Below are 19,500 nucleotides of genomic sequence, written 5' to 3'. Positions count from 1 at the left end.
AAGCTTACCATCATAATAATAGTCCGCAAGATCACCAAAAAATTTAAATACATCATCTGTTTCAGGAAACAAAAAAATAATCACAACTGTGAACACAGTATCACATGGAACAGTAATATAGTAAAACGATGTTTGCTAAAGTGGAGCTGCAATGCAAAAATGATCTACGACCCCGTTAAAGTGTATTAACTACACATTATTCACAGACCAAAATGAATCGGCTGGAAATTTCACTTAAATTACATAAATATACAATCAACACGTTACTTATCCTTTAGACAGCGTCAAAACCAGTCCAACGTAACTTTAGTCGCAAGAACTAAAAAGTAGAAAATAAAACACATAATCCTTCAGCCGAAAATGGAAGCCCAAATTCATACAAAGCACAGAGCCCAAAAGAAATGCCTAGAAAACATATATACGACTTTTTAAAATGTATAAAATCTTACCATATCCCGGGTCGGGTTGTTTAACAACTGTTTCAACAACAACAAGGCAATTAAGTGAGACTGAACAGTACCATACGAAGAGAGATCATGAACGCTAACAAAATAATATAAAAATAAAAAGAGAACATACCTTTGGGCTCTGGACGTGGATATGTACCTGTTTCACACATACACTGTCAAAACAATAACAACAGAAAACAAGCCCTTTGACACATGCTTCACAAGTACAAATGGCAGTATGATTTGAAAAACTAAAAGAAGAGATTCAGTGACTAATTGAAAACAGATGGCTCTCTGTGTGCATGCAAGGGAAAATATGGATGATTATTTAACAAAACCAAGGGTCTGTGTTGTGCCATACCAGGGGCACATGACATACAAACACAGATACTCTTTCATTTTTCACTGCTAACTGTTGTAAATGAAATACCATTATATATATAGTCATTACCAAAACACACAGGAGTTCAGGACATAATTTGACATGAGGTACTAGAAAACATATTGATAATGTCATAAGAAAAGCAAGAATGAAACTGTGATTAAAAATGTTACGAACAAAAAACTTTTGATGCAACAAAATCTCTGATTACATCAATAGATATTTGTTCCATCTTAACAGTGTGCTATAGATCAGGCATAGACCAGATAGAGCCAAATGATTGGACTGGAAAAGTTATATGGCAAAAACACAAATTCACAAATATCTTTTTGTGTCGGACCTCATGCAAAAAACCCATAAGACATGGCTACTGAAGTTTTCTTCAATAACCAAATTGATCACAGCATTTCCATGTCATTACAAATCGAACAAAGAAATAATGAAAGAAATATGTATGTTCTTTTAAACACAGAGCTTAAGGATATTTCCGAACTGTTTAAATCAAGAGCTTACTTACAACTGTAAGCGCAGTATGTATGTTCAACACCTGTAAGAGACAATTTCAAAACCAAAGGGTCAGTACTATGAAAAACATTCATAAAAAGGAAACATGAACAGCTGCAATGAGAAAATCATCCTAAAAAATTAAGCATTACCATCCTCGTCAAGGGTAGTGAAGAACTCTGGTTCTGGTGCCGGGACTGTTTCACTGACATTAATCAATCAGTACTGGCTAATATGACAACTCAAGTCGAAACGTGAATGTATAATGCAATCTCATCCAAAATCTTACAATCTATGAACTTGACTGGATACAGTTGTGTACCGACCCTGATCTTCCTACCTGTTCGTGGTAATACTCAAACATGTTACTCAACAATCTCGACAATCACAAAACATCTGAAAATAAATAAAAAAAAAATAAATATATATATATATAAGAGGAACCAACATCCAGCCGTTGCGTAATTCCTTGCTCTCTTTTGCCTTTCTATCCTGGTGCTCATCTTGAACTCCCCATCATACTCGAACGATTTGCTCTTCCCGGCGCTTGGGATTTTCCGGCCAATCATGAGAGAAAGGTCGATTTCTTTTTCTTCTTTTTTTCTGGAGAAAGACTGAATCCCTATGCTCTTTTATAGTGTTTCCCAAAACCCAAGTCGGTTTCCTTCGGCCCATCTCACATCTTTTTGACATCTGTCCCCTCTACTATTAATCTTAAAACATTAATTAATTAATTAATTAATTTCTACAACCACAACCACAAGTAAGCAGACCAAGTATTTGCCGCAGGTTTGTGTTGGCTGCTTGTAGCAGGGAGATATATGGACCTTGTGACTGGGCAGAGTGCAGGTGGACATTGGCATGCCTGTACTTCAGTCTGTTTTATGGTGCTTCAGACCTTGTGATCCACTGAACTGTTTGTATGCATAGCTATTTTTTTTGGTCTGAGTTTGTATGCATAGCTAGCATGAATTGAATTTGATTCATGAACTAATTAGGTTGTAATACAAATTATTTTTCTCCGGTAAACGAGTTCAAACTTTAGTTCATTAAGAAAAGATTGTGTGATATTCAACTAAGCAGTACAATAATGTCACTTGCCAGTCACTTACAAGTTACAAATGTTGGTAGAGACTGTAATTTTAATTCAAAAGTTATTATTATGATACAAAGTATGGAAGAGAATACAAGCGGCTGCATGTTGTCCCTTCAGATCCTTCCTCGCTGCAGATCGGATCATTCTTTTTACCTCTTTTCTTTTTTGTTTTGTTTTGGTTACTGTCTATGAGGATGTTTTGTATGTATTTGAGATTTGTGTTGTGGAGAGTTTTCGATGGGTTAGGTACTGTTGTGCTTCTACGAGACTAGTTTGGTTGGCTTCTAAGGTTTAGGCGGCCGATCGGGTGACGGTCATGTGTGGCCTTAGGAATATGTCTTTGTGTCATCCTATTGTTGATTGATTTGCTCCTTAGCTAAAGTTTGTAGGGTTTGTAGGATATGTTTGTGTGTCGTTGTTCTTGTTGTTGCTTTCAATCCATTTAGGATCTTGTGGTTGTACTTTTGTTCTAGTTTGAATTCAATAACATTGAACAATGAACGGTTGACACGAGACTACTAACTTTCACTAGAGTTGTCCATTTGTTTGATGCTCTGGAACTTATGAGTTATGGTTTCTTTGATTTTTTTGTTGAGATGATCGTTAACGTTTGACTTAATGTATGGATGGTTCACGGTTCCATCATGGATGTACAGTGCCTAACATATACAAATAAGATTGAGTTTTTTTTTTTGAACATAAATAAGATTGAGTTTGAACGCAAGCATTTTTCTTCTAAATTATAGGTCTCGAGAACAAAGAGAGTTGGGCCCAGTTTGGGAACGATTTTGAAACTGCATTTAGGGTCAAAAGTGATTTTGGGGCCAACATGAGGTGTTTGGTAACCACCCGTAGAACTGATTTTAGAGGAATAGATTCTCTTAAAAGCGGGTTTTGGAGAAGAAGGGTAAAAGGTGTTTTTACGGGAATCAATTTCAGAAACACGGAAGGGTTAAATGAATCTTTCCTAAATCCTATTATACCCGTATTCTTTCTGAAAAGAACACTTGTTCATATTAAGTACCATCCTCTTTTAAGTCATTGGCTAAACAACCCAGCCTCTTTGATTCTCACTTTACTCTTCCTCACCAACATAAATTCTATGTTCTACCGATACAAACCCAAAAAATTTCATGGGTACATCCCTCATCCTCTCCTTTGTCCTTCATAGTTCCTATAATTGGTCTGCAAAATGAAAATCATTGTTCATGGAGGTGAAGCTCCTGTTCGGGATCAGAGAAAAGTTGGAGGGTGGTTTGGGTGAGTAGGAGATGAGACCACCGAATCTGGGTTTAAGAGTTGAAAAGGGGATCATATCTCATGGGGTTGTTGCTAGTTGTAAGAGCTCATAGTTTTTGGATGTGATGATCAATGGTGGGATAGAAGCTAAAAGAGCGAAAATAAGGGGGAAAAAAGTAAAAAAAGAAGAGGGGATAACATGTATGCCCATTTTGGTCATCATAGCTATCTAAAAGAGTTTCTATTTTTATCTCAAACACTTAAAATTGTTTTTTAGTTCTTACAGCTTTTTTAAAAACAGTTTACCAAACATCTCAGCTAATTACTCTCACAGCAATTCCATAAGTAATTCTTTTTACAGTAATTTCAGAAAAAATTATTCTCACAGCATAGCTGTCCCAAACTGGGCCTTAATAAAAGAGAGAGCAGGAAAAAAAAAAGAGGATGTAGTTGATGAGACTCTTACATGCAAATGCAATATGCTCATCCCAGTTTCATAAAAAAAGAAGGCATACGAAAAACAAAAAGATTTTGATATGTGTATTTAGAAGCACGTACTATTTTAAGTTTGTTTGTTTTTTTTTACACAAGTAATCTTTACTATTTACTGTTCACTCTTAACAGGCTCCAGTAGCGACTAGATAGTTGTGGTGACTTGGTGCCAGAGGCAAAGGCGGGACTCGTAGAATAGCAGCGCCTTCCCTCAATTGGCGCGTGACACCCACCGCCCGAGCTCATTTCTCCGGTCACCGGACTCGGAATCCTCTTCCACCACTCTCCTAAATCGCACTCCACTCAATCCCAACCGCCATTTTCAGTCCTCCACTGTTGACTCTCCTCTCTCTTCTCTCACACCAGTCAACTACCCTCCGAGACTGGTCAGAACCCTAGCCACCAGCTAGGGTTTACCTCCCCCTCACTGCAATTGGATCGATCCAAACGACGACCACATGAAATCCGACGGGATTCGCGTGATTTTCCTCATCTGCTTACTCCTCTGCGACGGCTCGAAACTCGTTCGCGGGGGCGATGAGCCGGCGAAGAACAAGTTCCGGGAGCGAGAGGCCAGCGACGACTCCATCGGCTATCCGAACATGTATGTTTATCTTTGTTAATCAACTTTGATTAGTACATAATCGCTCGGATTTGCATTGGCGTTTTGATTGATTGTATTGGAATATTGTATTGGAATTGAAAATAGTTGATTGTGTGTGTTTAGAGATGAGGATGCGTTGTTGAATACACAGTGCCCTGCGAAATTGGAGCTTAGATGGCAAACCGAAGTTAGTTCTAGTATTTATGCTACTCCGTTGATCTCTGATATTAACAGGTAAAGGAGATTTTGTGTTCTGATTGGGAATTCTATTGTGTTTTGGTGCTGCATTAGCGAGTGAGAATCGATGTAATCCACTGGTTTTGTGTTGGTGTTGTTGTTCCTTTGCTTTTTTCAGTGATGGAAAGCTCGAGATTGTGGTGCCGTCTTTTGTTCACTATCTTGAAGTTTTGGAAGGTTCCGACGGAGACAAACTCCCTGGTATAGAGAGCTTTTATAATTTCTTTTCGGTGTTTGCAGTGTTGAAGTTTGGTTAAGTGAGTTTTGATGAGTGTGTGATTGATGGTTTATTAGGTTGGCCTGCTTACCATCAGTCAACTGTACATGCAAGTCCTCTTTTGTATGATATTGATAAGGATGGCGTGAGGGAGATAGCTTTAGCAGTCTACAATGGTGAAGTTCTCTTTTTCAGGTAGTTGCACGGTATTGTTGCATTGTTCAGTTATAGTATCCGCGTAGTGGTTATTTGACTGTATTAACTCATAACTGTTTTACGTGTGTTTTCTCTTAGGGTCTCAGGCTACATGATGGTAGATAAACTAGTAGTACCTCGCAGGAAAATTAAAAAGAATTGGTTTGGGGGTCTGCATCCAGATCCAGTTGACCGTACACATCCAGATGTTCATGATGACCTTCTTGTCATGGAGGCCACTAATATGAATTCAATTCCTCGTAAGCTAATTGCACATCCTAATAACTGCTATTTTATTTTGGGTCCTTACTCATAGTATACATTTTTGTATGTTTCGGATGAGAATCGTGAGCCCCTCAGAGTATTTTCTGACTATATACAACTGTGAAAAGTGTTTGTTTTCACCGGAACTAATAATGTCTACACTGCTTGTTGTCTTGTAGAAACAGATGAAGGCACAACTAAAGTTAACAAGTCTACTACTGTTGCAACAGAAAGCCATCCTGGTGTCAACACTTCAACATCTGTTTCAAATGACAGCCATCCTGATTTAAATACTTCTACTACTGTTTCAAAAGAAAGTGTTCCTGGATTAAATACTTCAGCTCCTATTACAAACGAAAGCCACCTGAGCATGGTCAATGCTTCAAATCCTGAGGTTGAGAAGAAAGCAAATTCAAGTCAGTTAGAAACAGACATCAAGCTTCCTACAAGCACAGATAATTCTTCTGTCACTCATAATACCGAGAACGGAACTAGTTCTGGTAGAAGGCTTTTGGAAGACAACAATTCAAGCAAATCACAGGATGGTGGTTCTGAATCCAAAGATAATAGTAAGGAGGACATACATGTTGCAACTGTAGAAAATGATGGTCTTCTCGAAGAGGATGCTGAGTCATCTTTTGAGTTACTCCGTGACAATGATGAACTGGCCGATGAGTATAACTATGACTATGATGATTATGTTGATGAAAAATTGTGGGGAGATGAAGAGTGGACTGAAGAGCAACATGAGAAAATAGAAGATTATGTCAATGTTGACGCACACATCTTAAGCACTCCTGTGAGTTTTCACTTTAATGATTTTCTTACACAAGATACACACTTCCACACTTATTAAGTAATCATGGACTTGCATACATGTGCAGATATGTATGTTCTTTATGGATAAACTTTCTTGCCTGCTGCAAAATTTGGCTGACAGTACGCACTTCTTTATTTCATCAGGTCATAGCAGACATTGATAATGATGGAGTATCAGAAATGGTTGTTGCTGTGTCTTACTTCTTTGATCATGAGTGAGTTCTCTTCCATAGTGTAAAATCTGATTTCTTTTATTATTGTTGGAATCCTTACATCAATGTGTATGGGTTAACTCTTTGACTTTGAACTGACAATGATGGTGGTTTCTGAGAGTGGAATCAATTCTACAACCGTCAACCCTTTAATTTGCACAGTAGAAGTATCTTACCTCCTGAGTTTAGAGACTTTATGCAATATAGCTGCTAAAGCAAGTGGCAATGAACTTTATAGGTTTTATTGAAGAAAGAATATTGTGTCATTCTTGACACTAGGCAATGGATTTTAGAGGTTTAACAACTTTATCAAACAAATTTTATGGTATTGCAACAGGAGCTATATCCGTATTTGGATTAGTTATTTGCTCAAAACTAGGTGTATGTTGTGTTGTGAGACGTATATTTTGTTTTTGTTTCATTTTTTTTTTTTTGGGTTTTGTTTTTGTGGTTTTGTATATGGAGAACTAATTCCACAGGAGAATGTAGCCAGGCTTTTTAAGTTTCGTTCTCTGGCGAAATCAATTTAAAATATTTTCTTGTTTGAAATATAGGTCATATATAGTCCACGCTTATTTGATGATCTCAGAGTAATTACCCGCCTTATACGTTGGCAGGTACTATGACAACCCAGAGCGTTTGAAGGAATTGGGTGGCATTGATATAGGAAAATATGTAGCTGGTTCCATTGTTGTTTTCAACCTTGACACGAAGCAAGTAAAGTGGACTGCTGATCTAGATTTGAGTACAGATACTGGAACGTTCCGTGCTTACATATATTCATCTCCAACTGTTGTTGATTTGGATGGTGATGGGAACCTGGACATTCTTGTCGGAACTTCATTTGGCTTGTTTTATGTGTTAGATCATCATGGTAATTAAATTTTGCATACCAATATTTTTATTGTTGTTATTCTATTTGTTTTTTTTTTTCTGGTTAATTGCATTGCACTTGTTGCCATACCTAGGCTCGCCGACATTTCTACTATGATACGAGTTGCTGAATCATGTTTATATTGAAAAGGAATCTTTGTTTTGTGATTTGGAAACTAAGATTTTTTTCTTCTATTCAGGCAAGGTGAGGGAAAAGTTTCCTCTTGAAATGGCTGAAATTCAAGGAGCTGTTGTTGCTGCGGATATTAATGATGATGGAAAAATTGAACTAGTGACTACTGATACTCATGGAAATGTTGCTGCATGGACTGCTCAAGGAGTAGAAATTTGGGAAACGCATGTTAAGAGTCTTGTTCCCCAGGTAAGTTTTTGTTTGAGATCTACTTGATGTTAAGTTGTGTATGGTGGCAGACTATTGCTTTACCGTTGGTCAATTAATCTTTTAGCCCTAATCTGTTTTGCTCTGCACTAGAAAATATTAGTTTACAATTTTGATTTGTTGGATATCTTATTACATCTTTTATGTCTGCCATTTTATATTATAATTTGTTTAAGACCCTTGTGCCCCTTGGTATCTGCATGTTAATGCTTTGGCCGGCCTTTTGAGATTCTAGATATGTGATTTGAGATTGGTGCTGTGTGTGGTTAAGAAAATTTTAATATACTTTATAGATGCTAATATCCATGTATTGCGTCCTCAGGGTCCCACTATTGGTGATGTTGATGGGGATGGCCGTACTGATGTTGTTGTTCCAACAGTATCAGGGAACATATACGTTCTTAGCGGCAAAGATGGGTCAATTGTTCGTCCTTATCCATATAGAACTCATGGGAGGATTATGAGTCAAGTTCTTCTTGTGGATTTAAGTAAAAAAGGAGAGAAAAAGAAGGGTCTCACTCTTGCTACAACATCATTTGATGGATATTTGTACCTTATTGATGGACCAACAGCATGTGCAGATGTTGTTGATATTGGCGAAACTTCGTAAGTTGTGTTGAATCCTTCAAAATGTATATCTCCAGTTTACTTTCCCTCTTTCCATGGTCTGAAAATTGCTTGATTTCATCTCTGCATGACAGATATAGCATGGTCTTAGCAGATAATGTTGACGGTGGGGACGATCTTGATCTTATTGTTGCAACCATGAATGGCAATGTTTATTGCTTCTCGACCCCGGCTTCACATCATCCCCTCAAGGCAGGATAGCTCTCCGAAGATGATTTGGATGACTTCTTCTGTTTTCTTTGATTTTGTTTTTTGGTTTCTAATTATTTGAGCATTGTATCTTTCTCAGGCATGGAGAGTACCTAGCCAAGGGAGAAATCATGTTGCAAATAGGTACAACCGTCAAGGTATCTTTGTTAAACATTCATCAAGAGCTTTTCGTGATGAAGAGGGCAAGAACTTTTGGGTGGAGATTGAGATCATAGATGAGTATAGATACCCGTCTGGGTTGCAAGCCCCATACAATGTTACAGTAAGTTGTTCCTTCCTACCAGAAAGAATTGGTTGGTCTCTTTCTTTGTTATGTACTTGTCTCTATGAAACTCATTCTGTCCGTTTTGATTCCCCTTCGATTACGCAGACAACCTTGTTGGTGCCTGGTAATTACCAAGGAGAGAGAAGGATAAAGATAAACCAGATCTTCAATCGTCCTGGAAAGTATCGTATAAAGCTTCCAACAGTTAATGTAAGGACTACTGGGAGTGTGGTTGTCGAGATGGTTGACAAGAATGGACTCTATTTTTCAGATGATTTCTCCCTCACATTCCATATGTACTACTACAAACTGTTGAAGTGGCTGCTTGTCCTACCAATGATGGGGATGTTTGGTGTGCTTGTAATCCTTCGTCCTCAGGAAGCTATGCCTTTGCCATCATTTTCGCGAAACACTGACTAAAGTTTCTACTTTGATTAAACATCCCCCAACTTCGTAGTACTTTAATAGACATCAAGTCTACCTACCGATGGCGGTTACAGCAGCATCGGGCACTTCAGTGACCCATCTTTTATAGCTCAGTTAGAGATGTGTTGCCGAAATTCTGAGTGTTGAACAATAGATGTCGGAACTTTGTAACATAGTTGAAATGAGTTAGGACAACAGGAATGAACACCAAATCCAAGTTTTCCCCTTTAGGGTTTAGCCTAAACCCTAAACCCTAGCTAAAGGAGATGTAGTGAACAGTCATTTTTGAATTTTTTCTTCATATTTTCATAGCGAGTGATAATACTGTTCTACTTGGAAAAAACTTAGCTCTCACTCCGGACCCTTCATAATCTCCTGTACTTGTAAACAGAGATTGGTAACTAATATTGTTGTCTAGTTCTTGAGGATCAGATTTAAGCACGAACATCATACAAGCCAGAAACCAATTTCAGAATTTTTACCCAATGATGCCTTGAACAAATGGTCAAATACATAGCAAAAGGAACACATAGGTACTCAGACCAACAAAGGCTTACAGAAGCAGATAATGATTACAGCAAAGTCTTATAATAAAGCTCTAAGCAATCAGAAGTTTAGAACACAGGCCTCTTTCCAAGCCTCTTGATCTCTTTGTCCATATTCCCAGTAAGCATCAATCCAAACATCTTGTAATCACATAGCAGGGACCAAAACGGATGCCCAAACGTCGCCGGAATATTCCCTTCGACGAAGAAATGGCTGTACCAAGCAAACCCGTACCCAGAGAGAGGCACAAAGATCAGAAGCCACCAATTGAAGAGAGCCGAGATTATGAAGAAGATGATACTAACAAGGGTGCCCACAAAATGCAAACGCCTTGTTGATGGTTTCGAGTGTTGGCTCATGTAGAAGACCCAGAACTCATCTAAGCTCCTGAAATTCATGTTTTGCTAGTGAAGGAAGAGTGACCCAATTGAGGTTTTGGGACAGATTGGGTTCTGGGTGTGCCTGAAATGATCGTGAGGATGGAATTGGACTGAGGTTGACCAAAATATTGAGCAGGAAATTGGTGCCTTGGGGAGTGGAGGTGTTTGAACCTTGAAGCTTGAATGGAGAGTTAAAAAGATTAGAGGTTGGGAGGTTGGAACAGTTTCTCTCTCTGCGTGGTGTGGTTTGATTGATCAAAGAAGCCAAGAAGGTTAGGGGTCTCCTCACTTTGGACTTATCATCTTTAGTCTTGTTGATCCCCCTTTCTTGTTTGTAACATAAATATGAGATAATTAACTAATTTTTCTCTTTTGAATTTTGTTTTTAATTCAAATTAATAATCTACAAAATTGTATTGTATTGTTCTTGTTTCGTTATTGGCCCTACCACAATAAACCCCCATTGGTGTTTTGTTTTATTGGGTTGATGGAGTTCTTGGAAATAGCACATATAAAATCATTTTTTTTTTTGTCTGAAAGTAAAGAAATTTTTCCGTTGATAAACTCATGCCAGAATGGGATTATAGCATTAGACAATTATCTCACTTATTTCAACGAGCTTAACAGAGGATTAAACTAAATACAAAACAAAATACCAAAGAAACATAAAACCGGAGCCAAGACGCTCAATTACGGTACTCCAAGCTTCATGAATCCATCTAGCTGCAGCTAGCTCGCACAGTTTGCCAAGCTATCCAAACACCGCGATTTAGGCCACAGTTAGGTTGAAATCAGGCCCAACAACCCAATTCTAAGTCTGACTTTTTTGTGGGCTTGATTCTATACCCCAGGCCCATGAGCCCAAGCCCATTCCCAAAACCTACCAGATTTTCCTTGTCACTTGTTAAGGCGTTGACGGCGGCCAAGACACTCCGCCACACGTGCCTCCATATGGTAGCAGCCCCCAATCCCGTCACTGCTATTCTTTCCGGCCACCATCCCTGAAGCTTCGACGGCCATGACTTCCAGTCCTCAACTGGTTCAAGTGGCACCATGACACCCAACCAGAGCCCCAAAGACATCACCTTGCAGCCATCACATCCAAACGTCGGATCCAAAGGCTCCTTACCCCCGATCACATGTTTGATCGGGTTCTCTACTTCCGCCGGTGCTTTCCGGCCTTCTATTCAAAACATCGAGCTCATCTTCCCGACTTTCGAGATCAAAGATCTCCAAGCCATAATCCGACCGCCAAGGTCTGCCTTCGACGCCACAAGGGCTTTCGATATGAAACCGAAACCTTCGGCCACTAGATTGGTCAGAGTTTTGATGCCGCCGTTTGAGAGAACTCCTTCTCTCTGCACCATCATCGCCAAAACATGGTTCACCGCCGCCATTGGAAATTTTTTGATGCGACACCCTATGGTGCTCCATGAAAGTTGGAGCATTCTCATCTCTGCACATATAAAATCTATGGTTAAGAGTATCATGTTAACCTGTGTTGGGCGTGGAGATCCTGGATTACGCATTCACGCATCCCCTTTTTTTTTTTTCGTATTCAAATCACACATCCAAGTCATGATCAACCTCCAAAGGTTTCAGAACATAAACGCATATTAATCTATTAATACCTTGTTTGCCAAGAAACAACTCAAAAGACGGATAACAGCAAAGCAAGACTTAGGTGTTTAGGGTAAACAACGACCTAAACACACCGTTAACTTGTGTTCAGGTCAGATCATGTCCCAATAATTGTTATCTATGTTAGTCAAGTTAACTTGAACGACTGCCTATTTTGATTTCTATTAGAATTGACAAGTCAGTATTTCTTATTCAGAGTGAGGACAAGTAGTTTGGTGCTAAAGTTCTTTGTCAATAGTTGTAAACCTTTGGTGGGTGTTTTGTAATTGTAGTTTATTGAATGATTTTTTTTTTTTACTCAAAAGAAAGTATCAAGGAAAAGCAAAGTACACTCTCACAAAATAAGTTTCAATCATAATATTTTGTCATCCATTATATTTTAGTAGTCATATATAATAATCCGTCATATCAAAACCGTTAGATTTTGAAGATTTCAACAGTACATATTTTTCTTAATACTGCTTAGCTTCGATTGGATGACGGCTTAGTGATACCGCTAGTACATAATTTTCTTGATCATATTACATCTCTAATGATATTTTCAACGTGATAAATTATATAGAGTCGTTATTACAATAATACTTTTAATTCCAACGAGAAATTGCATAGATGGTGATGGTCCAAGCCTGTCTAAGGAAGAAAGGAAACATACCGTTGTCAGCTTACCATTCTTTTCAAATGAGACCCAAATGCATGAAGCAAGTCTACCACTAAACCGAACTAGTATGTTTAACATATCGATACATTCACCATAATGATGATCATGGATGAGCCCGAGACTAAAAGGGACATTATCCTAGACTTGGACAAAAAACCTAAAATTGGTAAAAAAATAACAAAAATTTAAATACACGATAATGTAAGTAAACCGTACAATCTTAGCCATAAAATGGAGACAAGACTAAAAAGAATTAGTGGACTTGATATCGTACTTGGCTACGATAATCTCTCTCGCCTATCTCATGTCTCTGGCATATCTCATAGCTCGATCATTACTCGCTCTGTAATTTCGAGTCTTTTGGTTCAGTTCTTAGAACATTAATCCTCTGCCTCGTGTCCTAATTAACAATACTGCATTATGAATTTTGATTATTAATGCATATTCCTTTCTTTGTGACTTAAATTCATTGTTAAAATTAGAACCTTATCCTTCTTTAAGCATCGAATCTCTGCTTGCAGAAACAGTTTCAAGTTTCGTGTTATTGAAGATGGCAAATTTACTCGCAGCAGATTTGGCAAAATGAAAATCTCATTGGGCAGGGAAAGAAAATAGGATATTCGTCTATCCAACATTATCGATTAGGAGTCATTAACACAAGTTTCCTGTTATCGAGGATGACAAGATTAGGCAACATATTGAAAGAAACACAAAGACATGTAGGTAGGTAGTGTCTAATTAGTAGCAGGAAGTGGTTTTAGCAACATTGTTTCATTTGCAACATCAAATTTCTCTATAGTGGTTGCATCAGTTATAGGACCTTAAAGGAGTGCTAAGCTAAGTTTGTGATTGACATCAAAACTGTCAGAGTGTGAACTTGAATTGATTGTGACCGTAATCTACCTAGTGTTGTTATAGACTTGTAGCTGGTTGTTATGTTTACATCTTATTTGCAACATTAAACTTCTCTAACTGAGTACAATAATGGTAGATTTAGACTTTGGAAACACTTTCCTTGGTTTGAATTGGTTGTCTTATTCAATATCTGTGATTGAGCATGTTAGTTTGTGGACTGGAATAGCAATGTTTTTAAGCTGCCTAAATAGCTGTATCATGGTTTGCTGATATCCTTTAGTTGCATAATTTTGTTGGACCTTAAGAGGCTCATCGTTCTATCACTTCTCAGATGAGTGCTAGCTGTTGTTTACAACATATTTGTGACCATAAACTTCTCTACCTATGACAATACAAGGAAAAAGAATTAAAGTTGTCAAAATTCCAAAATGTGAAGAAACTTGATTGTCGGGAAGCCCAGATGAACTTGACCTGTCCAACCCAAACTGGGAAAATCCAAAATCCAAACTGAAGTACTAAACTTAACATGACCTAGCTAGTTTCATCAGTTTTCGCTTTTCAGTAGTACTTGGTAAGCTCAAGTCTTTCGCTCCTAGTATAAGGTCAATTGCAAGTTCTGAGACGACCTGTCATCATGTGAGGTAGTATTGAGGTGCAAGAAGAGAAAAGAGAGGGAAAGAGAATTCAGGAGATTAACATTTCATTCATACCCCAAAAGAGGGCTCTTGCATACACATATATTGGTTCTCTCTCACAGGAGATGAGAACACGAGGCAAGGACCACCACTTCTACAAAGAGCCAAGATAAGAGCTAGCTTAGCTAAGAGATATAATTAACTAGAGAATGCAGAATGAAGACTAAAATATGCAGGTAGTTGTAGAACCGTTGACGGCGCTTGAAGATCCAGAGATATTCTAGGATTGTTGGGCTGTAGATTGGGCTAGGTCTAGGCCTGATCCTAACAACTCCCACCCCCTTGAGTTGCAGGTCGTCCTCAACTGGCAAAAGAGGGAAAGCGATACTGAATGGCGCGAGCCGATTCCCAGGTGGAGTCCTCTTCCGGCATGCCTTCCCACTTGATGAGCCACTGGGTGATGGTCTTCCCCTTGTGTCTCACCACCTGCATGTCCAAAACTTGCTCCGGCTGCCACTCAATTGTGCCATTTTCTGTGTAGCGGGGCAGGGTTTGAGAAGTTGGAACAGTGTCGCCGATGCGCAACTTCAGAAGACTGACATGGAAGACGGGATGAATCTTGGAGGTAACAGGTAAGTCCAGTCGATAAGCTACTTTGCCAATTCGCTCAAGAACCTTGAAAGGGCCATAAAACTTGGGAGAGAGCTTGTGAGCAGGGCACTTGGCCATGGACCGCTGCTTGTAAGGGTATAATTTCAAGAAGACCCAGTCGCCTACAACTAATTCGTGCTCTGAACGAAGCTTGTCAGCATGTTGCTTCATTCGGTTTTGGGCTAGTGACATGTTGTGCTTAAGGGATTGTAGTAATTCATCCTGAGAAGCCAAATCAGCAGCAACTGCCTTCACAACAGTGGAGCCAGGAATGTAGCGTCGAACCGAAGGTGGATGGGTACCATAAAGGGCCTCGAATGGGGACATCTTGATCGTGGAGTGGTAAGAGGTGTTGTATCACCACTCAACCCAATGCAAAAGGTTGCGCCAAGAAGAGGGCCTGTCAGCCACAAAACACCTCAAGTAGTGCTCAAGTGACCGGTTGACAACCTCGGTCTGCCTGACGGACTACGGGTGATAAGCGGAACTCCGGCACAACTTTGTACCCTATAACTTGAAGAATGATTCCCAAAATCGGCTTAGAAAGATGGGGTCTCTGTCCGACACAATAGAGCGAGGCATGCAGTGCAGGCGAAAGACCTCACGTATGAACACTTCCGCAATTTGAGAAGCGGTGTAAGGGTGTTGAATGGGAATGAAGTGACCATACTTGGACAAGCGATCAACAACCACCAAAATTGCATTCATGCCTTGGGAGGTAGGCAATCCGTCGACAAAGTCCATTGAAATGTCACAAAACACCTCTTCAGAAATGGGCAGTGGCTGAAGCAGACCGGGTGGGTGGATTGCCTCATAATTTTGGCGTTGGCATTGGTCGCAAGCAGCTACGAAAGCCTTGACATCCTTACGCATTCCAGGCCATTTGAAACTGCACAAGAGCCTTACCAAGGTCCGAAGGTAGCCTGAGTGTCCCGCCTCCAAGGAAGCATGAAACTCAGTGAGAATTTTGACACGCCATTCTGATGTCTGAGGTAAAAAAAAATGATCATTGTACATCAAATTATTGTTCTGCAGGGAAAAGCCTTTTTTGGTAGGAAGACCTTCACGCAAAGCTGTGATGATGGACTGAGCTATGATGGAAGACCTTCCCTGGAGCAGGCTTGTTGAATAAGAGGAATGCTATCACAGAGGGGAAGGGAGACCACCTGAATGGTCATAAGTTCATACCGCCGAGAGAGGATGTCTGGCACCGTGTTGAGCTTGCCGGCACGGTACTTAATCCGGTAATCATACCGAAGTAGCTTTGCCAACCACCGATGTTGGGCCGGTGAAATCCGCTGATCCAACAACTGTTTGAGGGTTTGGTGATCCGTGAGGATGGTGAATTGACTGCCCTATAGGTACTTTCGCCACTTTTCCACGGCGTAGAGGATAGCCAACATCTCTTTGTCATAGACAGAGAGAATCTGATTGCGAGCCGAAAGGGTTTTGCTGAGGAAGGCTATTGGGTGTTTCTCTTGGGAAAGGACAGCTCCAATTTCAAGCCCGCTTGCATCTGCCTCAAGGGTAAACGGCTTGGTGAAGTCTGGCATGGAGAGGACTGGCGCTGTCATGACAGCAGTCTTGAGTTGGTGGAAGGTGTCAGTTGCCTGCGGTGTCCATATGAAATTATCCTTCTTGAGTATAGTAGTAAGAGGCTGAGCTATAATTCCAAAGTGGGCCACAAATCGTCTATAGTACCCAGCGAGGCCCAGCAAGCCTCTAAGGCCTTTGAGAGTTGTAGGCTTGGGCTAGTCTTGCAAGCATCTAACCTTTTCTGGGTCCACAGAAACCCCTTGGCTGGAAATCACATGTCCTAAGTAGTGGACTGACTTCTGGGCCCAAGCACACTTAGACAACTTGAGCTTAAGTTGGTGTTCCTGGAGAACACTCATTGAGATGTGATAGGTGAGTCTCAAAATCAGCACTATATATCAATATGTCATCAAAAAACACCAATACGCATTTGCGTAAAAGAGGTTTAAAGAGGTGATTCATGAGAGCTTGGAAGGTAGAAGGAGCGTTAGAGAGCCCGAAGGGCATTACCACAAATTCGTAGTGTCCTTCATGAGTACGGAACGCGGTCTTGGGGATGTCCTCTTCTCACATGCGGACTTGGTGATAACCCGCGCGCAAATCCAACTTAGAGAAGTAATGAGCGCCATGCAATTCATCGAGGAGCTCATCCACCACCGAAATGGGAAAGCAATCCTTCACGGTCACCGCATTGAGCTGGCGGTAGTCAATACAAAACCGCCATGTGCGATCATTCTTGCGGACCAACAAAACCGGGGAAGAAAACGGGTTAGTGCTCGGCCGAATCAACCCATTGGCAAACATCTCCCTCACTTGAGTTTCCAACTCGGCTTTTTGGGAATAAGGGTATTGGTAAGGTCAAACATTGACCGGGCCAGCATTGGGTAGGAGGGGAATTCTATGATCAGTGAGGTCGCACTGGCAGAAGTTCGGTAGGAGCTTTAAAAAGACACTGAAAACAGGCCAACAATTTATGTAGAGGTGGGCTTATGGGTGTGGAGGGCGGTATATTTGGGCCTAGAAGTGCACTAGTGGAGCCAAACTGCTCCAAAGATAGAAGAGACATTAGTGTCGAATGGTCTGTCGACGAGGGTGTAGGTTTCAACCCTTGTAAAACATGGCAGCGTCCCTCTTACCAGAACACCATGACTTTGTCGAGGAAGTGCCAACCCATGAAACCGAGAGTGTCAAGCCACTAAGCACCGAGGAGGAGATCGCATTCGGGCACGGGTAACAGCGAGAAGGAGCTTGTGAAGCTATAGCCCTGAATCGTGAACGTCACATCAAGTGCTTGACCGAAATGGGTCATGACCTGGCTGGTGGCGGCGATGAAGCGACGACGGTCAGCGGCGGCAGTGCGGAGTCCTAAGCGGGCAGCGACATTGGGATTGAGAAAGTTCATGGCGGAGGCACAATCCACGAAAACATCGATTATCTGGCCGTTGATATCCCCTTTGAAGCGCATCATATCACTGGGCTTGGTAGAAGTGATAGCGTGGAGGGGAAGCGGCTGCTCATCATCTGAGGTGGGTTCTGCCGTAGTGGTTTCGGTCGGAAATGGGTCATCGGACGCTATGGGTGCCTCCAGAATGGCCAGAATTGGTTTGCCTTTGCAGACGTGGGATTTGGACCACGCCTCATCACAGTGGAAACATAACCCTTGAGCACGACGTTCCCGTTGTGCCATGCCCGACCAGGAATAGTAGGGGACCTCTCTGTTGGTGTTTTGGGGGGTAGTGGGGTGGGGATGGACAGGTGGTCTGGTAGGATTTGTAGTGGGGTGAGTTTGAATTTGGGGTGGGGTAAAGATAGAATGGGCTTGTGATTTGGCAGAGGACAACCATGGCGAGGGGCGGTTGGCGCGCGCGACACGGATATCCGCCAGTTTACGCTCGTAGCAACGAGCCATGCGTTGGGCGGCAGCCAGTGTGCGAGGTTGCATCACATCGACGTCATGACGGAGCTCTAGTTTGAGGCCATCGATGAAGATGGGTAATAGGTCCAGGTCGGACCAGTCCGGAACACGGCAAGATAACGTCGTGAACTCGGTGATAAAGGCATCTACTGACGAAGACTGTTGGAGGTGAGACAACACAGCCTTGAAGTCGGCGGTGTTACATGCGCCGAAGTGCTCCAGAAACGCGCTGACAAACACCTCCCAAGGAGCGTTGGGGTGTCGACGCTCAAAGGCGTTCATCCACAAAGAAGCCATGGGACCAAAGTGGGAAGCCACAACGGCAACACGCTCAGGGTGGGGGGGGGGGGGGGGGGGGGGGGAATGCGTTGGGCCTGGAGATATCTCTCAGCCATAGATAACCAGCCAATGGCATCTTCCCCTGTAAAACGAGGTAAGTCGACCTTCGGAGGTCTGAAAAATTGTGTGTCAAGGGTGTGGTGTTGCTGGGTATCGAAAAGGCGGAAGGATGGTTCAGTGGTGGAGGTGGTGAAATCAGGGAAGGAAGTATTGGGGGGATAAGTAGTGAAGGAGGTGGGGAATGTTTGTGGTGGAAGGGATGGCGTTGTGGAGAACAAAGGGCAGGTGGCGGGGTGAGGGGGAGTGTGAGGAGGGGTGGGTAGCACAGTGGAAGACCCATGGGTGGCTGGGGTTGGAGGAACATACCCAAAACGAATCATGGGTGAGCTCTGGGGTGTAGATAGCAAGGGGGGTAATTTTGTCGAGGAGGAGCATATGGGTTGGTGGCGGTTTGTGAGGGCTTGCACGATGGTGCTCTGGAGGGCTGCAATTTGAGCCGTGATATGGTTCTGGAAGGAGGTGTTGTCGTGTTGGAGAGAGGCCTGGAATTCTGACTGGTGCTGTTGTAGTGACACCACCGAGAGGTGCATCTCATATTGGATAGTCTCGAGAGCAGAGTGTATCTCCTCGACCTGATGTTGGGTGACCTCATGGGGTTGGTAGGAAGAGGAACTGAGTTGTTGATGGTGGGGTGGGATGGGAGGGACTGTGGAGGGGAGGACGAGGGAGCAGAAATCTGTATATTTCGAGCCGGAGCCATGCTGGCTCTGATACCAGATATTGAGGTGCAAGAAGAGAAAAGAGAGGGAAAGAGAATTCAGGAGATTAACATT

General features: G+C 41.5%; 3 protein-coding genes across 3 annotated transcripts in view; 1 reads left to right on the top strand and 2 right to left on the bottom strand.

Moving 5' to 3' along the window:
* Window positions 1–1,904, bottom strand: part of LOC101296132 — a 3,100-nt gene extending 1,196 nt beyond the window's left edge. The window contains exons 1-7 of the mRNA XM_004305101.1: window positions 1,784–1,904; window positions 1,625–1,675; window positions 1,488–1,532; window positions 1,349–1,378; window positions 580–606; window positions 450–476; window positions 9–56 (exon numbers count right to left, since the gene is read on the bottom strand). Of these exons, the coding sequence (XP_004305149.1) occupies window positions 9–56; window positions 450–476; window positions 580–606; window positions 1,349–1,378; window positions 1,488–1,532; window positions 1,625–1,675; window positions 1,784–1,904 (349 nt within the window). The remainder of the gene's footprint in view (window positions 1–8; window positions 57–449; window positions 477–579; window positions 607–1,348; window positions 1,379–1,487; window positions 1,533–1,624; window positions 1,676–1,783) is intronic.
* A 1,845-nt stretch (window positions 1,905–3,749) lies between these two features.
* Window positions 3,750–10,750, bottom strand: LOC101295842. Its single transcript, XM_004305100.1, has 2 exons — window positions 10,135–10,750; window positions 3,750–3,776 (listed from the first exon to the last, which is right to left on the bottom strand). The coding sequence occupies exons 1-2, from the start codon at window positions 10,453–10,455 to the stop codon at window positions 3,750–3,752; spliced, it is 348 nt and encodes a 115-aa protein (XP_004305148.1). The 5' UTR covers window positions 10,456–10,750.
* Window positions 4,363–9,896, top strand: LOC101311011. Its single transcript, XM_004302592.1, has 13 exons — window positions 4,363–4,766; window positions 4,890–5,000; window positions 5,122–5,204; window positions 5,298–5,415; window positions 5,515–5,675; window positions 5,859–6,478; window positions 6,643–6,713; window positions 7,328–7,584; window positions 7,784–7,965; window positions 8,306–8,589; window positions 8,685–8,802; window positions 8,900–9,082; window positions 9,191–9,896. Exons 1-13 carry the CDS (start codon window positions 4,621–4,623, stop codon window positions 9,503–9,505), a joined length of 2,649 nt encoding a protein of 882 aa, XP_004302640.1. The 5' UTR covers window positions 4,363–4,620; the 3' UTR covers window positions 9,506–9,896.
* Window positions 10,751–19,500: the final 8,750 nt, after the last annotated feature.

The sequence above is a fragment of the Fragaria vesca genome, linkage group LG6 (genome assembly GCF_000184155.1).
Source record: "Fragaria vesca subsp. vesca linkage group LG6, FraVesHawaii_1.0, whole genome shotgun sequence".
Classification (NCBI taxonomy): Eukaryota; Viridiplantae; Streptophyta; class Magnoliopsida; order Rosales; family Rosaceae; genus Fragaria; species Fragaria vesca.
Note: the sequence above shows the minus strand (reverse complement) of the source record. Positions and strands in the feature narration are given on the sequence as shown.